Source organism: Coregonus lavaretus (genome assembly GCF_964263955.1).
Source record: "Coregonus lavaretus genome assembly, chromosome: 2".
NCBI lineage: Eukaryota > Metazoa > Chordata > Actinopteri > Salmoniformes > Salmonidae > Coregonus > Coregonus lavaretus.
Genome location: NC_139989.1, coordinates 11,300,212 through 11,320,823, shown reverse-complemented (window position 1 = coordinate 11,320,823; position 20,612 = coordinate 11,300,212). Strand labels below are relative to the sequence as shown.

Genomic DNA, 20,612 nt, shown 5'->3' with positions numbered 1-20,612 from the left:
CTAATTGCTCCTGTAAGTCGCTCTGGATAAGAGCGTCTGCTAAATGACTAAAATGTAAATGTAAATGTAAATGTAACCTGACTTCAACTATATCTCCAGGCAATGGCAGTCCTAACTTGGAAGTGATAGGTGGGCGTAATTAAGGCTTATGTAACATTCACATTGGCCTGAGGTGGCTTTCTAAAGAACACTAATTGGCCAAACCCCATTAGACTTCCTCCTACTCATACGTAAAAAATTAATAAAATAAAAACTGTTCGGAACCTCTAATATTGAGATGCACCACTTTTTAGACTATTGACCAATGTTTTCCACCCCCAAAACCAAACCTAAGCAGACAGTCCTCTAAAGGCAGGTAAGAATGCATTTGATTTAAGACATTGTACTGTAATCACTCGGTAAGTCAGCAATTGAAGCCCAGTTTATTGTACAACATTCATAATGTAACACTGTTCGCCTGAGGGGAAACAATATCCACGGGAAAAGGTCAACGCGGCAGTCCTCTCTTCAGCACATTAACAACATGGAAATGGGACAAAACACAGTGACATACCAAGAACCATGCCACTTTACTGTTAGACATTAACATTTGACTGACACGCACATGAGCACATTCCAAGGCTAATACATGTTTTCTGACATCCCCATGCAAAGACAATGACAGTCTCAAGGGAAGAGGAGGGAGTCTCACTAACTGGTGTGGGACAAGGATTAGAGATCACATACAGAGGAGGAGATCTGGATAGGCATGCAGAGGCAAAGACCCACGAACAAAACAGCAATTTCTTCCCATTCACAACAAAACCCAACATTGTACACACAGTGTTTACAGAGTTAAAGGGCTTTCGGGTGTTTTTCCTCTGTCCCTGTGTCTGAAAAACAGCAGCAGGGGACATCCCTCCCAGGCTGCAGTTCGGGGTCCTGGGCTGAGGGTTCCCTTCGTCAAGACCCCGGGGGTCCATTGCACCCCTACACCTCCAACCCCCTCATCCAAGAGCCCTGCTCATTGCACTCGCCCTATGTTCCACAATGTTCAGAATGGGAGGGGAATGAGGTCCGTCTACGCCCCCAAAGGTTAAAGTTCAAATGCAGGGAAGCAGGAAGATTCCGGCTGGGTCAACTCTGACAGGTAGTGGATAGCCCCGGCCATACCTGGATAAGAAGAGAGAATGGTTTATTTCAAATTCAATAAGGCGTCATTACATGGTATCAACAGCAGCTAATGATGAATTATTTCACAATTTACAACAGTGAAATACACACTACACAATAAATCAATCAGCAAAATCTACAACTTAAAATACATATCTTCTGTGAGTAAGGATGAAGAAAGAGACCAGGGTCACATTACAAGCAGAAACAGTACAACCTAAGCTTGGGCGGTATACTGAATGACAGGATATTTCGAAATACCCTCGGTATGATTTTCCAATACAGTTTAATAAATAAAAATATTTGTACATTTTAAATAAATACCTGCAGTCAACTTTAGGTAATAGATAAAGCAGTCAACTTTAGGTAATAGATAAAGCAGACTGAGTTAATCATTTCGCCTGTTGGATTATTTTTCATTATGAAGCTTACCGGCACTAATTTCAAAAACATCTGTTTGAGCCAGTCACTTGTTTGTTTACAAAGAAGCACAATGAGCTTCGTAAGGTGAGTCACTCCTGCAGTGCAACTTAAGTGAGGTGATCAAGTTACACTTGTATGAAATGTACTACTAATCTTAGCCAGCTATATATACAGTGCATTCGTAAAGTATTCAGACCCCTTGACTTTTTCCACATTGTTACGTTACAGCCTTATTCTAAAATGGATTACATAGTTTTCCCCCCTCATCAATCTACACACAATACCCCATAAATGACAAAGCACATTTTTAGAATTTTTTGCAAATGTATTAAAAATACAAAACTGAAATACCACATTTACGTAAGTATTCAGACCCTTTACTCAGTACCTTGTTGAAGCACCTTTGGCAGCGATTACAGCCTTGAGTCTTCTTGGGTATGATGCTACAAGCTTGGCACACCTGTATTTGGGGAGTTTCTCCCATTCTTCTCTGCAGATCCTCTCAAGCTCTGTCAGGTTGGATGGGGAGCGTCGCTGCACAGCTATTTTCAGAGATGTTCAATTCCGGGCTCTGGCTGGGCCACTCAAGGACATTGAGACTTGTCCCGAAGCCACTCCTGCATTGTCTTGGCTGTGTGCTTAGGGTCGTTGTCCTGTTGGAAGGTGAACCTTCGCCCCAGTCGGAGGTCCTGAGCGCTCTGGAGCATGTTTTCATCAAGCATCTCTCTGTACTTTGCTCCGTTCATCTTTCCCTCGATCCTGACTAGTCTCCCAGTCCCTGCCACTGAAAAACATCCCCACAGCATGATGCTGACACTACCATGCTTCACCGTAGGGATGGTGCCAGGTTTCCTCCAGACGTGATGCTTGGCATTCAGGCCAAAGAGTTCAATCTTATTTTCGTCAGACCAGAGAATCTTGTTTCTCATGGTCTGAGAGTCCTTTAGGTGCCTTTTGGCAAACTCCAAGCGGGCTGTCATGTGCCTTTTACTGGAGGAGTGGCTTCCGTCTACCACAGGTGGACTCCAATCAAGTTGTAGAAACATCTCAAGGATGATCAATGGAAATAGGATGCACCTGAACTAAATTTCGAGTCTCATAGCAAAGGGTCTGAATACTTACGACCCTAAGCACACAGCCAAGACAATGCAGGAGTGGCTTCGGGACAAGTCTCAATGTCCTTGAGTCTCAATGTACTTTCCGAATGCACTGTATATAACTATTACGTTAACGATTTAAGATGTGCCAAAGGTATCAGTTTGATTTTTTATACATTTGCTAAAATTTCTAAAAACCAGTTTTCGCTTTGTCATTATGGGGTATTGTGTGTAGATTGATGAGGAACGTTTTTTATTTAAATCAATTTTAGAATAAGGCTGTAAGGTAACAAAATGTGGAAAAGGGGAAGGGGTCTGAATACTTTCCGAATGCACTGTATATAACTATTAAGTTAACTATTTAAGATGTGCCAAATAAATTCTCTCCAGCTGGGTTTTTTGTCAACTTCCTAACATTAGCTAACGTTAGCTTGCAATATCAAGCTTCTTGATAACAGCAGCAGAGACAATCCCCTCCTGGATTAAGAGCCCTGCTGTGTAATATTTGTTTTGTGCGTGCTGCAAACTGCGTTTTTAGATACTTGCATAATCTTTTGAGCTGGGTTGTCTGTCTTAGTAGTAAATGTTTGCATGCGCTCATTAGCATTTACCTAGCATCCGCTATGGGGATTCCTTAGTACTTGTTAGCATTTTGATAGCATTCTGGTAGATGTTTTATTTTCTATTTATTTTTATTTTTTATGTCTGTTTTTTTATTTTTTGGCCCGTGTACACTACCGGTAATACCGTCTATCCCAGGACGGCACAGGCGCGGTATGATGGTATGGACATCTGGATACCGCCCAACCCTACAACCCCATATACATGAAAGCTTTGCTTACAAATCACTCACCACTCGTCATGGTTTTGTTCATTCACAATGATAAATAACTCCATCTCAAATCTCTTTGAAAGAGTTCAAAGAGCTTAAAATGCACTTGTAACACTGTTGGTACACCAGCAATGTGAAATATTACATACTGTATTCAGTTATTACATACAAGACATGAACATTCAATATTCTAGGTTGTACAGTCAAGATGGGTCCATATATTATTAATAAAATTAAACTGCTGCAATATTTTTTACCAGACTGTTTATCAGTGAAAGACTAATTCAGACAGGGATGGGAAAAGGGAGTGTACGTGTTTGTTTGTGTGTGAGTGTGAGTGTGAGTGTGAGAGTGAGTGTGAGAGTGAGAGTGAGTGTGAGAGAGAGAGACGAAGGGGGTTAAGGCCAACCAAACACAGCCCACAAATCTACTCTGACGTGGGCAGCAACTGGTTGCCATGGAGACATGGAGGTAAAACGCCAGGCAAGACGTTTCATGTGGCTGCACACAACACGTGGAGGGGATGGGGGGGGATGGGGGGGGGGGACAAAGCTGGCATAGGGAACCCTCACCAGTGGACCAATGGCAGAACCAAACAGAGGCCAATCATTGCCAAACTGAAGGTAACGATTGCCGCTCTCAGATTATTTGGACTGTGCCCGTTGACAGGTCTTATAATGTAAAATCAGCCTTGCCTGACCAGCTGATAAAGCAATCAAAGTTGTCTTCACACCCTCACACAACATTTATCACAATCTCCAATTTGGACTCCAGACCAAAGGACACATTTCCACCTGTCTAATGTCCATTGCTCGTGTTTCTTGGCCCAAGCAAGTCTCTTCTTGTTATTGGTGTCCTTTAGTAGTGGTTTCTTTGCAGCAATTCAACCATTAAGGCCTGATTCACGCAGTCTCCTCTGAACAATTAATGTTGAGATGTGTCTGTTACTTGAACTCTGTGAAGCATTTATTTGGGCTGCAATTTCTGAGACTGGTAGCTCTAATGAACTTATCCTCTGCAGCAGAGGTAACTCTGGGTCTTCCATTCCTGTGGCGGTCCTCATGAGAGCCAGTTTCATCATAGCGCTTGATGGTTTTTGCGACACCACTTGAAAAAACTTTCAAAGTTCTTGAAATGTTCTATATTGACTGACCTTCATGTCTTAAAGTAATGATGGACTGTCGTTTCTCTTTGCTTATTTGTGCTGTTCTTGCCAGAATATGAACTTGGTATTTTACCAAATAGGGCTATCTTCTGTATACCCCCCTACCTTGTCACAACACAACTGATTGGCTCAAACGCATTAAGAAGGAAAGAAATTCCACAAATTAACTTTAAGAAGGAACAGCAGTTAATTGAAATGCATTCCAGGTGACTACCACATGAAGCTGGTTGAGAGAATGCCAAGATTGTGCAAAGCTGTCATCAAGGCAAAGGATTGCTACTTTGAAGAATCTCAAATATAAAATATATTTTGATTTGTTTAACACATTATGGGTTACTACATGATTCCATATGTGTTATTTCATAGTTTATGTCTTCACTATTATTCTACAATGTAAAAAATAGTACAAATAAAGAAAAACCCTTGAATGAGTAGGTAGTGTATATTTAAAGCAAATTCAGTCTGCATTTTCCTCGGAAATGACAGTGGTTATTACATTAATTGAATGGGAAGAAGAGAAGGCGGAAAATGTCACGTATTTTGGGGATGTTTCTGTCTGCTTAAGGGGTTTAAATAAAGTTTCACCTTCAAACAGAGAATACGGTCTGTCTGGGATTCTGCAGCCGTGGGTTCCATAGTCCAGACACCACTCAGCAAACTGGGGAAAAATTAGGACCAATGTGATTACCAGAACATAAGGTTAAACATGAAAGACAATAAATTATACTGTACGCTACCATACTTGGATACATGAATAAATAATATATGTGAACCATGCATGCAGTAATTCAAAAATCCAAAGGATTTGATAAATGAATGCACAAATTAATTGATTAAAATTCAATGACTAAAAAGCATTCAGGACTAAAGTTATTCACAGACAACCGGATTCCACACTGAGACAATACATATCGACACAAGCAAGCGAGAATGCAGACATAACACCCTAACATAGGCTATATTAAAAAACCAAGAAAGCTGGAAAACAATGAATGAAATCCAAGGGAATGATTCATCATATAATGATTATTTGTCAGTAAGAAGAATGGCCTTCAATATTGGCAATGGTACAATACAATACAATTACACACAATACTTGTCATGATAAAGACTTTTGCGTCTCTGTGTAGTCGTGCCTTTAGCAGCTTTGTTAGGGCAGGCTGCCTACGCTATACTGTACATGTGGGCGAATCCTTCCTTCCCCTCTCATTCACACAGAGGAATAAGATCTGAAGGACAATACTGCTGGAGTATCTAGGAGCTCCACAGCCCCTCATCACACACACCCACACACAGTGCAGTGTGTTACCTTGCATGCACGGTAGAGGTACTTCTTCTCCTGGGTGAGCTGATAGAGGGTGAGGAAGGAGTAGGCGTTGCCCGCCGTGCCGTGACAAATACCGTAACCTTTCCTTAGCAGGCCTCTCTGCCAGATCACCTCCCCACACTCCACAGCATCCTTCAGGTACTTCTCCTCCTTAAACACCTGGAGGGAGAGGGATGGTGGGAGGTAGGTAGGAAAGGGGAGACATGACAGACTCATGCCCAATCCCAAACCCCATCCGAAATACAACCCCTAACTTCCCACACACTGGTGGGGATCGGAAAGAATTTGATGTAAGAAACATGGTAGTAGTGTCCTTTCATCTTGCCCTGCCATTTATAAATCAGGAATTTTCTTCATGTACACCTAATCAATTGCCCTTACATTACATAGGGAGTCTGAAATAGCCAAAGACAGTATCAAATCAATGAACTTTATTTTATAAAGCCCTTTTTACATCATCATTTGTAACAGTGCTTTACAGATATCAAGCCTAAAACCCCAAAGAGCAAGCAATGCAGATGCACATTGGCTAGGAAAAACTTCCTAGAAAACACGAACCTGAATACAGGTGATACGCAAATTTTTTTCTTCATGAAGTTAATGGACCAAAGAAAGATTAAATGAAATGACCCTGCACCGTGTGTGTGGGTGTGTATGTATGCGTGTGTGTACCCCCCTGAATGTGAGTGTGTATTCATGCCAGACTACAACTGATGAAATGCACCATGTGGTTTGTCAGAGATGAAGCGTTTATCATGGGAAATCTCCTCTCCACATGCTCAAAATGTGTGTGTTCTCTCTCTCTCTCCAATCGTTCTGTCGCTCCTTCCATTAGTAATTTCAAAGGGAGAGAGTGTGCGTTTTCAGACCTGCTGTGAGAGTCAGTTTGTAAGAGGCCATGCTGAGCACAGCAGAAAAACAGCCCATTCCTCAACAAGGCCTCTTGAAATTGACTGTGGTATTAAACCAGCAGACTAGCATGTCAAAGCTGGGATGTAGTGATTGTTTAAATTCAGTCGGTAATCTAAATGTGACACCAGGGCCCGTAGTGATCCTAGTGCTGATCGAGGATCAGGCCTCCACTGTCCGTATAATCGTAGAATATAATGTATCCTACTGTGAGACGCTTTGTGAATAGGGGCCTTGGTCCTACAGTGCACTTGATAGCCACTAGGCGTCACTGTGGGTTGTGTATTTCTCATAAGAGACGAGCCACAGAGCTGGCGCATTGAGATGCAGCAGGAGCTTTTATGTTCATTACTTCCAGCTATAGATTTAATTCTCTTTCCTGGGTGATTCCATGCAATTACGTGAGAGTGGCAGAGCTGGAGGCACTAGAGGAGAGGGCCTGGTTCACTGCTATCTCTGAGTCCACTGTATGGGAGAGTAGCGGAGTGCTATAATGGAACTCATGGTGTTAGTTAACATGATATTGATATTAGGAAAACAAATTAGCCCTAATATTGTGAGAGCGTATTCATGAGGGTTAGAGAGCTGTGCTAGAGAGGAGAGGGTGGTGTTGAGTGTTCCTATCCAAATCCTTTCAGATCTACTTGAAGAGCCATTACTATCGTGTGGTGTGTGTGTGTCCCTAACCTTGTGTGCCATGATGAGCATGTGCACCACTCCTGGCGCCCCGTGGCACCAGTGCACCAGCCGGTCCGTCTCGTTGCTTAGCGACGACGGGTAGTTCCCCGAGCGGAACTTTTTGTGGCGGACGTAGTCCACACTGGGCCGCACCAACTCAGATAGGACTTCCTGGTTCACCTTAGCACTGGGCTAAGAGAGAGAGAGACCAAGAGATGGAAAGAAAAGGGAGAGGGGGGTGAGAGAAAGCCAGAAAGAGAGAGGGGGTGAGAGAAAAAAAGAGGGAAAGAAAAAAAGAGGCACAAGTTCAGGGGACATGAAGACAGGTGGTGTAACTATTGTGGAATACTGACATCTGTAAACACAGTCTGCTGAAATCTGATGGTATGCATATCACAACCATCCTTATCGCGATAAACAATTAATACACAACATATCACCTGGTCTGAAACATCCCAGAGCATTAGAATTCAGCAGGTTTGTCAGATATTACATATATGAGAGAACGTTAGGCAAATACATGTAAGTGCGGGCCATTTTAACTTGGTTTCCCTAAGAGACTAAACTGTAAAATCAAATAGAAATCCCAGACTCAACGTTCATTATCCCAAATAACACTCAGCAGTGGTGAATATGCACTTGATGGTTTTTACTGCACAGAGAGAGATGAATTAGAGGGAAGTGTCAGAGAGAATTTATGACAAGGACAATCTTTTCATTTGGCTCTGTGGAGAGAGAGAGAGAGAGAGAGAGAGAGAGAGAGAGAGAGAGAGAGAGAGAGAGAGAGAGAGAGAGAGAGAAATAGAGAGAGAGAGAAATACAGACAGAAACAGAGAGAGAAAAATACAGACAGAAACAGAGAGAGCGAGAGCGAGAGCGAGAGAGAGAGCGAGAGAGAGAGAAATATACAGACAGAAACAGAGAGAGCGAGAGAGAGAGAGAGAGCGAGAGAGAGAGAGAGAGAGAGAGAGAGAGAGAGAGAGAGAAATATACAGACAGAAACAGAGAGAGCGAGAGAGAGAGGCCATGCTGAGAAACATGGCCTACAGGAGAGAAGACTGCTGTTAGATAATATTACAGCCATAGACAGGGATGGAGGGAGCTGTTGGATATTAATACTGCCAGAGAGGGTGAAGAGGAGGAGCAGGAGGAGAGAGAGAGGACTACTTTTACAGAATATTACAGCCAGAGAAGGAGTGATGGAGGAGAGGAGGAGAAAAGACTACTGTTAGAGAATATTTGAGGGAGGGAGATGAGAGAGAAAGGAGAGCGCTTCTGTTAGACATGATTAGACAGAAAGGAGAGGAGGAAAAAGGATGAAGAGGGGGAGAGGGAGAAGAGAGAGAGCTACTGTTATTAAGCGGAGGGAGGAGGGGAGAAAGAAAGGAAGGATGAGTGGAAGATGGGTGTGTGTGTGTGTCTGAGTATAGGTGTAGCAGAGCATGTCCACGTGCGTCACAATGACACACCGCACTTGTACAGACATGCTCTCACACGCACGCACACACACACACTGCATTGCTCTAACACACAGGGAAGATAATGCATATACACAATCTATTTACTCAAAGCAGCTGGGTGCACACACTCAACGAGCGCAAATGGTAGTGGTTATCATCAAACACAAAAAGGAATCAAGTTTCAGCTTTATCCATTGTATCCATTGGGGGCTTGATAACTGTGTGCCCTGAGAGTGTGTTGGCAATTTTTTTTTTTTTTTACAGAAACACACATTTGAAATGTAGCCTTTTAGAGCAAGAAAACCAGGCCTAAATAGAGTTACTCCAACAGCTTGGGGAATACTAAATAATTCATTTCCTATTGGGTTCGGTCCAGGCTGCTATTGGGGAAATTTGCTGGACAGTGTTCTCGTGGGGTTGGGTACGCCAATGCCAAATTGGAGTTGTTACAAGGCAAAATCTATATGAGCTTTCAGTTGTGCAACAGGGGACAAAATTGCATCACAGGTATTGTCAGAGAAACCCTGGTCCCTCTTTACCATGGGGGGGGGGGGGGGATTTATCAGGGAGTGCTGCAGCACCCTCAACACCCCTATTTCCCACGGCTATGTTTTCACATTTCAAAGAATGATCGATAGATAGATGGAAACACACTTTCATAAGTTCCAAATAAGACGTGTCGTTCCAAATAAGACGTGTCCAATTTTGAATTGGGAGCTCCTTGTAAATGCTCGGGGGAAAAATACTCACAGGAATGAACACACAAACAGGCGTACTAGTGTACGCCTGCGCACACACATTATTGTAATTTAGCAGACACTCTTATCCAGAGCGACTTACAGTAGATGCATTCATCTTAAGGTAGCTAAGAGACAACTGCATTCGCAGTCATAGTAAGCCAATTTCTTCCTCATTAAGTAGCTATCAGCAAAGTCAGTGCTAGTACATACTGTACACACACACACACAATTCCCAGGCCTGCAGTTGTTTACATGCGTTTCCTGTTAGTTTGGCTGGTGGCAGTCCTTCCTCTGTTCATGTTTTAATGAGGGTCGTGTGGGTCTCAAATATTTGCAAAGCTGTAAACGCCTACGGTGTGTTTGTGTGTGTATGTGCCCTAGCACCATAGAGTTTGAAAGGGGGATAGGTGGGGGTGCAGAGCCCTGTGGCTCCAATCATCGGGAGGATTTCAATAGTCTGAAGTGGCTTCCTCACCTCGCTTCCTTCCCTTCTACTGATAATTGGAGGGGACAAGATAGTTGAAAGCAACATGGCAGGTCTGTTGCTAGTTAATGTGTACCAGTAGAGCGGTCCTGTATGGCTCAGTTGGTAGAGCATGATGCTTGCAACTTCAGGATTGCCATCCATATGTAAAATGTACGCACACATGACCGTAGGTCGATTTGGATAAAAGTGTCTGCTGAATGGCATATATTATTATATTATATTATAGATCTAAAAAGGCCCCCAGTGCACCCTGGGAACTGGTTGTGGGCGCATCATTACTCCCAATCACCACACTCCTCCCCAGGGACAGATGATGCATGGCCAACCAATCATAAGAGAGGAGAGGAGGAGAGTAGTAGAGGAGAGGCATGCTGATAGTGCCAGCATCACAGGAGGATCATAGAAACATTTACAAAGAGAAGCAAATGCCTGAGCACAGATAGAACTCTGACTACTCTCCACTGGGGATAAAGGATAAGCTACTTTCCTCCACTCTGGCCTTTAAACTCTCAGAGAGGCAGATTACATATCCAACATATGGTCGCATGGCCTCTGACAGCCTCCAATACTAATGGGTGAAGATGGGTATTAGGACTAGCTGGCCTCCATAGGAGGCTGGTGTCATAATGGAATCTTCTATGGTGGCTTGTAAGCCCTCCTTGCCTTACTTTTTGTCATAGATACCATTGAGTTACATGGATGTTTTATTTATTGGTTGTGTGTAATTACATTGTAAATGCACAGTAATTAGGCTATTTTGTATCTTTCATTGTACAACTGAGTAATGATATTCTACTTACCAAATAGCTGCAGAGAAACTAGATAAAAAGTTAGGCTAATGTAAAGTGGTCCCTTAAGCTACATCTTTTTAAGGTTAATACTATGATCCATCTGTACTATTGTTCCTCAATCTCAATCATAAGAATACTCTGCATGTGCAGAGCTGTGGTGTAGTGGTAACACCTAAATGATATACACAGAGTGTACAAAACATTAGGAACACCTTCCTAATATTGAGTTGCACCCCCTTTTGCCCTCAGAACAGCCTCAATTCGTCGGGGCATGGACTCTACAAGGTGTCGAAAGCATTCCACAGGGATGCTGGCCGATGTTGACTCCAATGCTTCCCACAGTTGTGTCAAGTTGGCTGGATGTCCTTTGGGTGGTGGACCATTCTTGATACGCACAGGAAACTGTTGAGCGTGAAAAACCCAGCAGCGATGCAGTTCTTGACACACTCAATCCGGTGCGCCTGGCACCTACTACTATACCCCATTCAAAGACACGTTTGTCTTGCCCATTCACCCTCTGAATGGCACACATACACAATCCATGTCTCAATTGTCTCAAGACTTAAAAATCCTTCTTTAACGGTCTCCTCCCCTTCATCTACACTGATTGAGGTGGATTTAACAAGTGACATCAATAAAGGATAATAGCTTTCACCTGGATTCACCTGGTCAGTCTGTGTCATGGAAAGAGTAGGTGTTCCTAATGTTTTGTGCACATATGTAGAAATATTGTGCAGAAATATATTAACATCATAAAAACCTCCCTGACTAATTTAACTAATGAGGCACATCAGTGTTACAAGCACCATGGGGAAACAAAACAACTCACAAATGATTTTAAATGGGTTCTTTTTCCCTAAAATATGAAAACGTATCGAGGTACACCCGCACCTGCCATAAAATCCAAGAACACTAATCATTAAAAAGCATATTAATCCATATACAAAGCTAATTAATCCATATTGAGGGTTTTAATTCACCGTAGTAATGGGAGTATAGGAGGTTGATCCTCTCTAGGATCTCATTATGGGATGTTGTTGTTTAGATCCTGAATAACTTATCTTATTTTATTTCCTGTGATAAATGATTAATCAGCTCAGGTGAGGGCTAATCAATCTTCTGGGTGAATTAAGATGACATATCATGATTATAAACAGTATCTCGATGAAGCAAAACATGAATATAAGCCAACCAGGAACCAGCGGTTTTAGCATGAGTCCCAAATTCCCGGGAGATACTGTGAAAACCTGCAGACTCACGGATACGGAGCCTCAGAATGAAAAGATCTGGTACCGGATTAGGAGCCACTCCCTTAAGGAAAAGCGTTATATAAATGAAATATGTATTATTAGAAACATGGCCAAAGAGACTTACTACAGTGCTTTGTATGCTATACTGTAATACCTGTAATATGCATCAATGAAATAGCAGTCAAATCTACACACTGATCGATATCACATACTAAAGATAATGTGTTCAACTCACCTGCATCAGCATGCAGTAGATGCCCGCCAGGCCGTGGGCAGCGCCAACGTACTGCTTCTTGTGCCACTCGTAGAGCAGTGGGCACTTCTCCGCCTTCTTCTCCTCTTTGGCCATGTTCTTCCCCGACTCCAAGATGGCTGTTACAACCTGCAACGACACCAACAGGAAGTGGGTTAGCCTCCCTCCCGTCTGTTTCAAAAGGTTTGGAAGAGATACTGTACATGCATGCAAGACCCTGTCCAAAGATGCTAACTACCGTAACTAACAAACAGCAAAGTTTAACGGGTCAATTCTCATTTGCATTCCTGTCAGTTGAATTGAACACGACAGTTCAATGGGAGTGCAATTAAACCCCTGAATTGATTGATATCTCCAAGAGAGAGACAGAAAGAGAAAATGTGATCTGACAGATCTCTGCTCCTGCTCCCTGTACCCTGCCGTTAGTATGCAGACTTGAGGCTGAGAGAGAAAGAGAGTGCGTGCGTCTGAACACACGTGTGCACGCACATTGGTATGCATATATGCATTAGTACCCGGTGTGAGGCAGATCGAACAGAACAGGAGGGACACAGGCAGGCAGCAGACAGACATGTCCTGGTGTTTTACACACACACACACACACACACAGGTCGTCTAGACTCTATACAGGAGACTGTCTGTAGAGCACTTTAAATCACTCCCTCCCTCACATTCTGGGCTGAGGACACACAGAAAAACAACACACGAACAGACACTTACACGGACACAACCACACGGACACACAACCACACATTCTCACAGGGACACACACAGACACAGACCACATCCTGGGCTGAAGCCCTCTCCCCCCACAGCCAGACACCTAATGTACTCCATACTGATCAGGGTGGGGATTTCATGACGATGACTAATGATTGTAGAGCAGATAAAAGACATGGCTTTATGTAATAACTGATTCATATTATTATAGGTTTTATGAACCTGCAGCTGCAGTATTTACGTCTCTTTACCAGGTGGCTTGGCATATTAGACACTTTACTGACAGGGGGAAAACATAGTTTAATACACCGTATCATTTGAGAGGTTCTGTAAAACGTAGAAGGTAGCTTGACATTTACACAAGCGTGTTAAAATGCTTTACACACACACACACACACACACACACACACACACACACACAGACAAAATTGTATTTGTCACATGCGCCGAATACAACTGGTGTAGACTTTACCGTGAAATGCTTGCTTACGAGCCCTTCCCAACAACAGAGTTTTAAAATAAAATAGTAACACAAGAGATATAAAATACACAAGAATGGAGCTATATACAGGGAGTACTGTGGAGGAAATTATTTAATTAAATACTCTGTTGTTTAAATTAGACATACTATGCTGTTTATGCTAGTATTTGTTACTGATACAAGCTTGTCTTGTGTGACTTAGTCATACATCTGAGCGTACAGATTTATAGCTGCTTGGGTGCGACTGCAGTATGTGACCTCCTTCCTTTGATTACAATCGGCAGGAATTTAGCTATGTGGGAAGTGCAGGGAGGCGAAAGAAACGCACAACTATTTAGGGGAGGTGCTGGCTAACGGAGTAGAACACTTGAATAAGAAAAGGAGAGCCGCACAATCTAGGAGCTCAGATGCAATAATTTAATAACCTAATAACCAACGTTCAAGCCAGCTTGTCTGTCGAAACGTTGGTTATTAAATGATTGCATCTGAGCTCCTAGAGTGTGCGGCTCTCCTTTTCTTATTCAAGTGCAGGGAGGAACAGAGAAATGGTGGCGATATCAGCTATCTTGATATACACAGATGAGCTAAATTACATTTTACAACTCTGTTCCCAGGACCTGTTTCTGCACATCTGCTATCTGCCATGTAGATAAGAGGTTGTATTTTTTCTATGAAAGTTGAGACCCAGCTATGATTCATTGGGCCTTAACTGCGCAACTGTTGAAGTGCATAGTTACCCGCTCCATTTTTGCAAATCTTATAATAAAGTGTTGTTTGAAAGAATTTGCAGTCTCTCTATACCAGTACCAGATCAATGTGGAGCTATATACAGGGAGTACCAGTACCAGATCAATGTGGAGCTATATACAGGGAGTACCAGTATCAGATCAATGTGGAACTATATACAGGGAGTACAAGTATCAGATCAATGTGGAGCTATATACAGGGAGTACCAGTACCAGATCAATGTGCAGAGGTACAAGGTATTTGAGGTAGATATGTACATGAAGGCAGAGTAAAGTGACTAGGCATCAGGACAGATAATAATTAGAGTAAAATAAAGAACAAAGCAGCAAATGATGAGTGTAAAAGTGTGTGTGTGTGTATGTGTGTTTGTGTTGTGTCGTTCTGTGTGTGTGTGTGTGTGTGTGTGTGTGTGTGTGTGTGTGTGTGTGTGTGTGTGTGTGTGTGTGGGGGGGTTTTGTGTGCGAGTGTCAATGTAGTGTGTTTGAGTGAGTAAATGGTTTGTATATATTGTCTAGTGAGTGTGCGTAGGGTCAGTGCAAGATAGTTCGGGTAACATTAATTGACTATTTAGCAGTCTGGCTATTTAGCAGTTTTATGGCTTGGGGGTAGAAGCTGTCTCGGAGCCTGTTGGTCCAAGAGCCGATGCTCTGGTACCGTTTGCCGGACGGCAGCAGAGTGAACAGTCTATTGCTTGGGTGGCTGGAGTCTGCCAATTTTTTGGGCCTTCTTCTGACACTGCCTGACATAGCGGTCCTGGATGGCAGGGAGCTCGGCTGCCGTGATGTACTAGGCTGTCCGCACCACCCTCTGTAGCACTTTGCAGTCAATGGCGGTGCATTTGCCATACCAAGTGGTGATGCAGCCAGTCAAGATGCTCTCGATGGTGCAGCTGTATAACTTTGAGGATCCGAGGGCCCATGCCAAATCTTTTCAGCCTCCTGAGGGGGGAGAGGCGCTGCCGTGCCCTCTTCACGACTGTGCGGGTGTGTGTAGACCATGTTAGGTCCTTAGTGATGTGGATGCCAAGGAACTTGAAGCTCTCGATCCGCTCCACAACAGCCCCTTCGTTGTGGATGGGGGCATGTGCTCCCCTCTTTCTCCTATAGTCCACGATCAGCTCATTGGTCTTACTGACGTTGAGGGAGCGGTTGTTGTCCTGGCACCACACTGTTAAGTCTCTGACGTCCTCCCTGTATGCTGAGTCATTGCCGTCTGTGATCAGGCCTACCACCGTTGTGGCGTCAGCAACCTGATGATAGTGTTGGAGTCGTGCGTGGCCATATAGTCATGGGTGAACAGGGAGTACAGGAGGGGACTAAGTACACACCCCTGAGGGACCCCTGTGTTGAGGGTCAGTGTGGCGGAGGTGATGTTGCATTCCCTCACCACCTGGGGCCGGCCCTCAGGAAGTCCAGGATCCAGTTGCAGAGGGAGGGGTTCAGTCCTAGGGTCCCTAGCTTGGTGATGAGCTTGGAGGGGACTATGGTGTTAAACGCTGAGCTGTAGTCTATGAACAGCATTCTCACATAGGTATTCCCCTCTTGTCCAGTTGGGAAAGGGCAGTGCGAAGTGCAATTGAGATTGCGTCACCTGTGGATCTGTTGGGGCGGTATGTGAATTGGAGTGGGTCTAGGGTGTCTGTTAGATTAATTTGTATTTTAAGAATAATGACTAAAGGATTTCACCCCAAATACAGTATAAATGTGTGAACGGTGTTAGAGTTATAATGTAGTTGCAACCCACTAACAGAGGGGGGCGGGACTAAACATTCCAGGGTGAAGGGGACTGAGAAAACAGGTTAAAAAAAGCCTCCTAAAGGTGGGCGGAGCAAAGTGCCTTTGTGTGTCAAGGGGTATAAAACAGTATGTATGGGTTTTTGGCGCCAGAGCTCTCCATGAATAAAAATACAGATCATTCTTGCTGGTTGTGGACCTTGAATCATTTATGATTAAAACCAGAGCCTTACAACCTCTGGTAATGATTCAAGCTTAGGTTGAATTAGAGATAGAAATTATTGTGACAGTGTCTGCGATGATGGTGTCATGAACAGCCTTTCAATGCACTTCATAATTACAGATGTGCTACAGGGGGATAGTCATTTAGGCAGGTTACCTTGGTGCTCTTGGGAACAGGGACAATAGTGTTCAGCTTGAAACATGTTGGAATTACAGACTGGGACAAGGAGAGATTGAAAATGTCTGTGAAGACACTTGCCCAGCTGGTCTGTGCATGCTTTGAGAAAATGCCCTGGTATTCCGTGCGGCCTTGTGATTGTAAACCTGTTAAAACATTTTGCTCACATCGTCCACAGAGAGCGAGATCACACAGTCATTCAGAAAAACAGGGGCTTTCACGCAAGGCACTGTTTTATATTCCTCAAAGCGAGCATAAAATGCACTTAACTCGTTTGAGAGTTCTGCGTCGCTGGGCAACTCATGCCTGGGTTTCCCTTTGTAATCCGTTATCGTCTACAAGCATCGGCGCCGGTGTAATAGGATTCCACCTCCTATATTGTCTTTTTGCATGTTTGATGTCTCGTCGGAGGTCGTAGCGGGCTTTCTTGTATGTGTCCATGTCCGTGTCCCGTTCCTTGTAAGCGGTAACTCTAGCCTTTGGCCCAGCGCAGATATTGCCTGTAATCCATGGTTTTTGGTTTGGATACGTTCTTATAGTCACTGTGGGGACAACATCGTCTATGTATTTATTGATGAAGCAAAACAGTCTTGTAGTCTTGCGTCTGCTTCATCCGACCACTTCCATATTGAGCGCATCACTGGTGCTTCCTGTTTGAGCTCTTGTTTGTAAGCAGGAAGCAGGAGAATGGAGTCGTGGTCAGATTTGCCGAAGGGAATGAGGGAGGGCCTTGTGTGCATGTCTCTGGGTAGAATCAAAAGGGGTCTATAGTTTTTCCGCCCCTAGTGGCGCAGGAGACGTGTTGGTAGAGGTGAGGTAGGACGGGTTTAACATTTACATTTAAGTCATTTAGCAGACGCTCTTATCCAGAGCGACTTATAGTTAGTGAGTGCAAACTTTTTTTCATGTTTTTTTTTTTATTCATACTGGCCCCCTGTGGGAATCGAACCCACAACCATGGTGTTGCAAACACCATGCTCTACCAACTGAGCTATATCCCTGCCGGCCATTCCCTCCCCTACTCTGGACGACGCTGGGCCAATTGTGCACCGCCCCATGGGTCTTCCGGTCGCGGCCGGCTACGACAGAGCCTGGATTCGAACCAGGATCTCTAGTGGCACAGCTAGCACTGCAATGCAGTGCCTTAGACCACTGCGCCACTTGGGAGACGTTTAAGTCTCCCCGCATTAAAGTCTACGCCCACCAGAAACGCTGCCTCTGGGTGAGCTTTTTTTTTTTATGGCCCCATACAGTTCCTTGGGTGCCAGAGTGGTGTTGGCTTGGGGCGGGATGTAGACAGCCGTGATAATTACAGATGAGAACTCTCTTGGTAGATAAAAGGGTCTGCAGCTTACCATGAGGTATTCTACAGTGGGAGAAAAAAGTATTTAGTCAGCCACCAATTGTGCAAGTTCTCCCACTTAAAAAGATGAGAGAGGCCTGTAATTTTCATCATAGGTACGTGTCAACTATGACAGACAAATTGAGAATTTTTTTCCAGAAAATCACATTGTAGGATTTTTTATGAATTTATTTGCAAATTATGGTGGAAAATAAGTATTTGGTCACCTACAAACAAGCAAGATTTCTGGCTCTCACAGACCTGTAACTTCTTCTTTAAGAGGCTCCTCTGTCCTCCACTCGTTACCTGTATTAATGGCACCTGTTTGAACTTGTTATCAGTATAACAGACACCTGTCCACAACCTCAAACAGTCACACTCCAAACTCCACTATGGCCAAGACCAAAGAGCTGTCAAAGGACACCAGAAACAAAATTGTAGACCTGCACCAGGCTGGGAAGACTGAATCTGCAATAGGTAAGCAGCTTGGTTTGAAGAAATCAACTGTGGGAGCAATTATTAGGAAATGGAAGACATACAAGACCACTGATAATCTCCCTCGATCTGGGGCTCCACGCAAGATCTTACCCCGTGGGGTCAAAATGATCACAAGAACGGTGAGCAAAAATCCCAGAACCACACGGGGGGACCTAGTGAATGACCTGCAGAGAGCTGGGACCAAAGTAACAAAGCCTACCATCAGTAACACACTACGCCGCCAGGGACTCAAATCCTGCAGTGCCAGACGTGTCCCCCTGCTTAAGCCAGTACATGTCCAGGCCCGTCTGAAGTTTGCTAGAGTGCATTTGGATGATCCAGAAGAGGATTGGGAGAATGTCATATGGTCAGATGAAACCAAAATATAACTTTTTGGTAAAAACTCAACTCGTCGTGTTTGGAGGACAAAGAATGCTGAGTTGCATCCAAAGAACACCATACCTACTGTGAAGCATGGGGGTCGAAACATCATGCTTTGGGGCTGTTTTTCTGCAAAGGGACCAGGACGACTGATCCGTGTAAAGGAAAGAATGAATGGGGCCATGTATCGTGAGATTTTGAGTGAAAACCTCCTTCCATCAGCAAGGGCATTGAAGATGAAACGTGGCTGGGTCTTTCAGCATGACAATGATCCCAAACACACCGCCCGGGCAACGAAGGAGTGGCTTCGTAAGAAGCATTTCAAGGTCCTGGAGTGGCCTAACCAGTCTCCAGATCTCAACCCCATAGAAAATCTTTGGAGGGAGTTGAAAGTCTGTGTTGCCCAGCGACAGCCCCAAAACATCACTTCTCTAGAGGAGATCTGCATGGAGGAATGGGCCAAAATACCAGCAACAGTGTGTGAAAACCTTGTGAAGACTTACAGAAAACGTTTGACCTGTGTCATTGCCAACAAAGGGTATATAACAAAGTATTGAGAAACTTTTGTTATTGACCAAATACTTATTTTCCACCATAATTTGCAAATAAATTCATTAAAAATCCTACAATGTGATTTTCTGGATTATTTTTTCTCATTTTGTGTCTGTCATAGTTGACGTGTACCTATGATGAAAATTACAGGCCTCTCTCATCTTTTTAAGTGGGAGAACATGCACAATTGGTGGCTGACTAAATACTTTTTTTCCCCACTGTATATCAGGTGAACAAATGCTCGAGATTTCCTTCACACTTAAAGCAGCACACTAGTTGCTATTCATGAAAAAACACACTCCACCTCCTTTATGATCCTGACACTGCATGGAGAATCCACCGAGTACTACGTGCATAGCGTCATCATCCAGCCACGTTTCAGTAAGACATATAATATTGCAGCTTTTCAAATCTCTCTGATAGGAGACTCTCGAACGAAGCTCAATCAATCTTATTCTCGAGTGACTGGACACACACATCCACCTCCTCCACACACACAGCAGAATGACTGACAAGTGCAACCCCCCCCCTACTCTTATTCAAATGAGGTTCGGTCTTCTTTTGATAGGAGAAAACAGGTGCGATATGGATTTCCTTTAAGTGAACTGGAGCTGTTGGCCAGGGAGCTGCTGAGCTATGGATGAGCTGCTGTACAGATCTGTCTCTATAGAGGGAGGGAGGGAGGACTGTGGGGGCAGTATGGATCTATGGGAATATAGGTCCCTATAAAATCTGCTTTGCGGAAAACCCGGAGGCGTCACAGAATCCAGACATTATAACGGAATTCAACAATATTCAAAAATGTATTGAAATTAGTAGGAAATCAACTAACACTGCTAAACAAACAACAGTCTCTGGCTGGTGCCCAGTTTAATTGAAGGGTAACTACACCCAAATGTAAACATTTCTTAGATTTTTCCCAGACCTCAAAAGTGATCTCCTGATGTGGTTTAAGCATTGTTGTGGACAAGCATTGTTTTTTTCCCAACAAAACAAATTTGAGAGCGAAAACCTGAAAAACAGAAACCTGGAAAAACAAAACGAAGAAAAGGGAATTTAGAAAAACTGATTTTATAGGGCCTAGGAGTGAGCAAGTGTGTGTGTTTGTTTGTTTGTTTGTTTGTGTGTGTGTGTGTGTGAGTGCTCATCGTAAATCCACCTTGTCATAAAGGGAAGGGCTGCTGCAGTACTCCTCCTCTCTCCCCTGACTTCCTC

At 43.7% G+C, this 20,612-nt stretch overlaps 1 protein-coding gene across 1 annotated transcript in view; it reads right to left on the bottom strand.

The window, feature by feature from the left end:
* Nucleotides 1–391: 391 nt before the first annotated feature.
* The window catches only part of lancl2 (LanC lantibiotic synthetase component C-like 2 (bacterial)), a 50,094-nt gene continuing 29,873 nt past the window's right edge, over nucleotides 392–20,612 (bottom strand). Inside the window, exons 5-9 of the mRNA XM_084186930.1 lie at nucleotides 12,547–12,693; nucleotides 7,593–7,775; nucleotides 5,979–6,155; nucleotides 5,255–5,327; nucleotides 392–1,152 (exon numbers count right to left, since the gene is read on the bottom strand). Of these exons, the coding sequence (XP_084043056.1) occupies nucleotides 1,076–1,152; nucleotides 5,255–5,327; nucleotides 5,979–6,155; nucleotides 7,593–7,775; nucleotides 12,547–12,693 (657 nt within the window). The 3' untranslated portion in view covers nucleotides 392–1,075. The remainder of the gene's footprint in view (nucleotides 1,153–5,254; nucleotides 5,328–5,978; nucleotides 6,156–7,592; nucleotides 7,776–12,546; nucleotides 12,694–20,612) is intronic.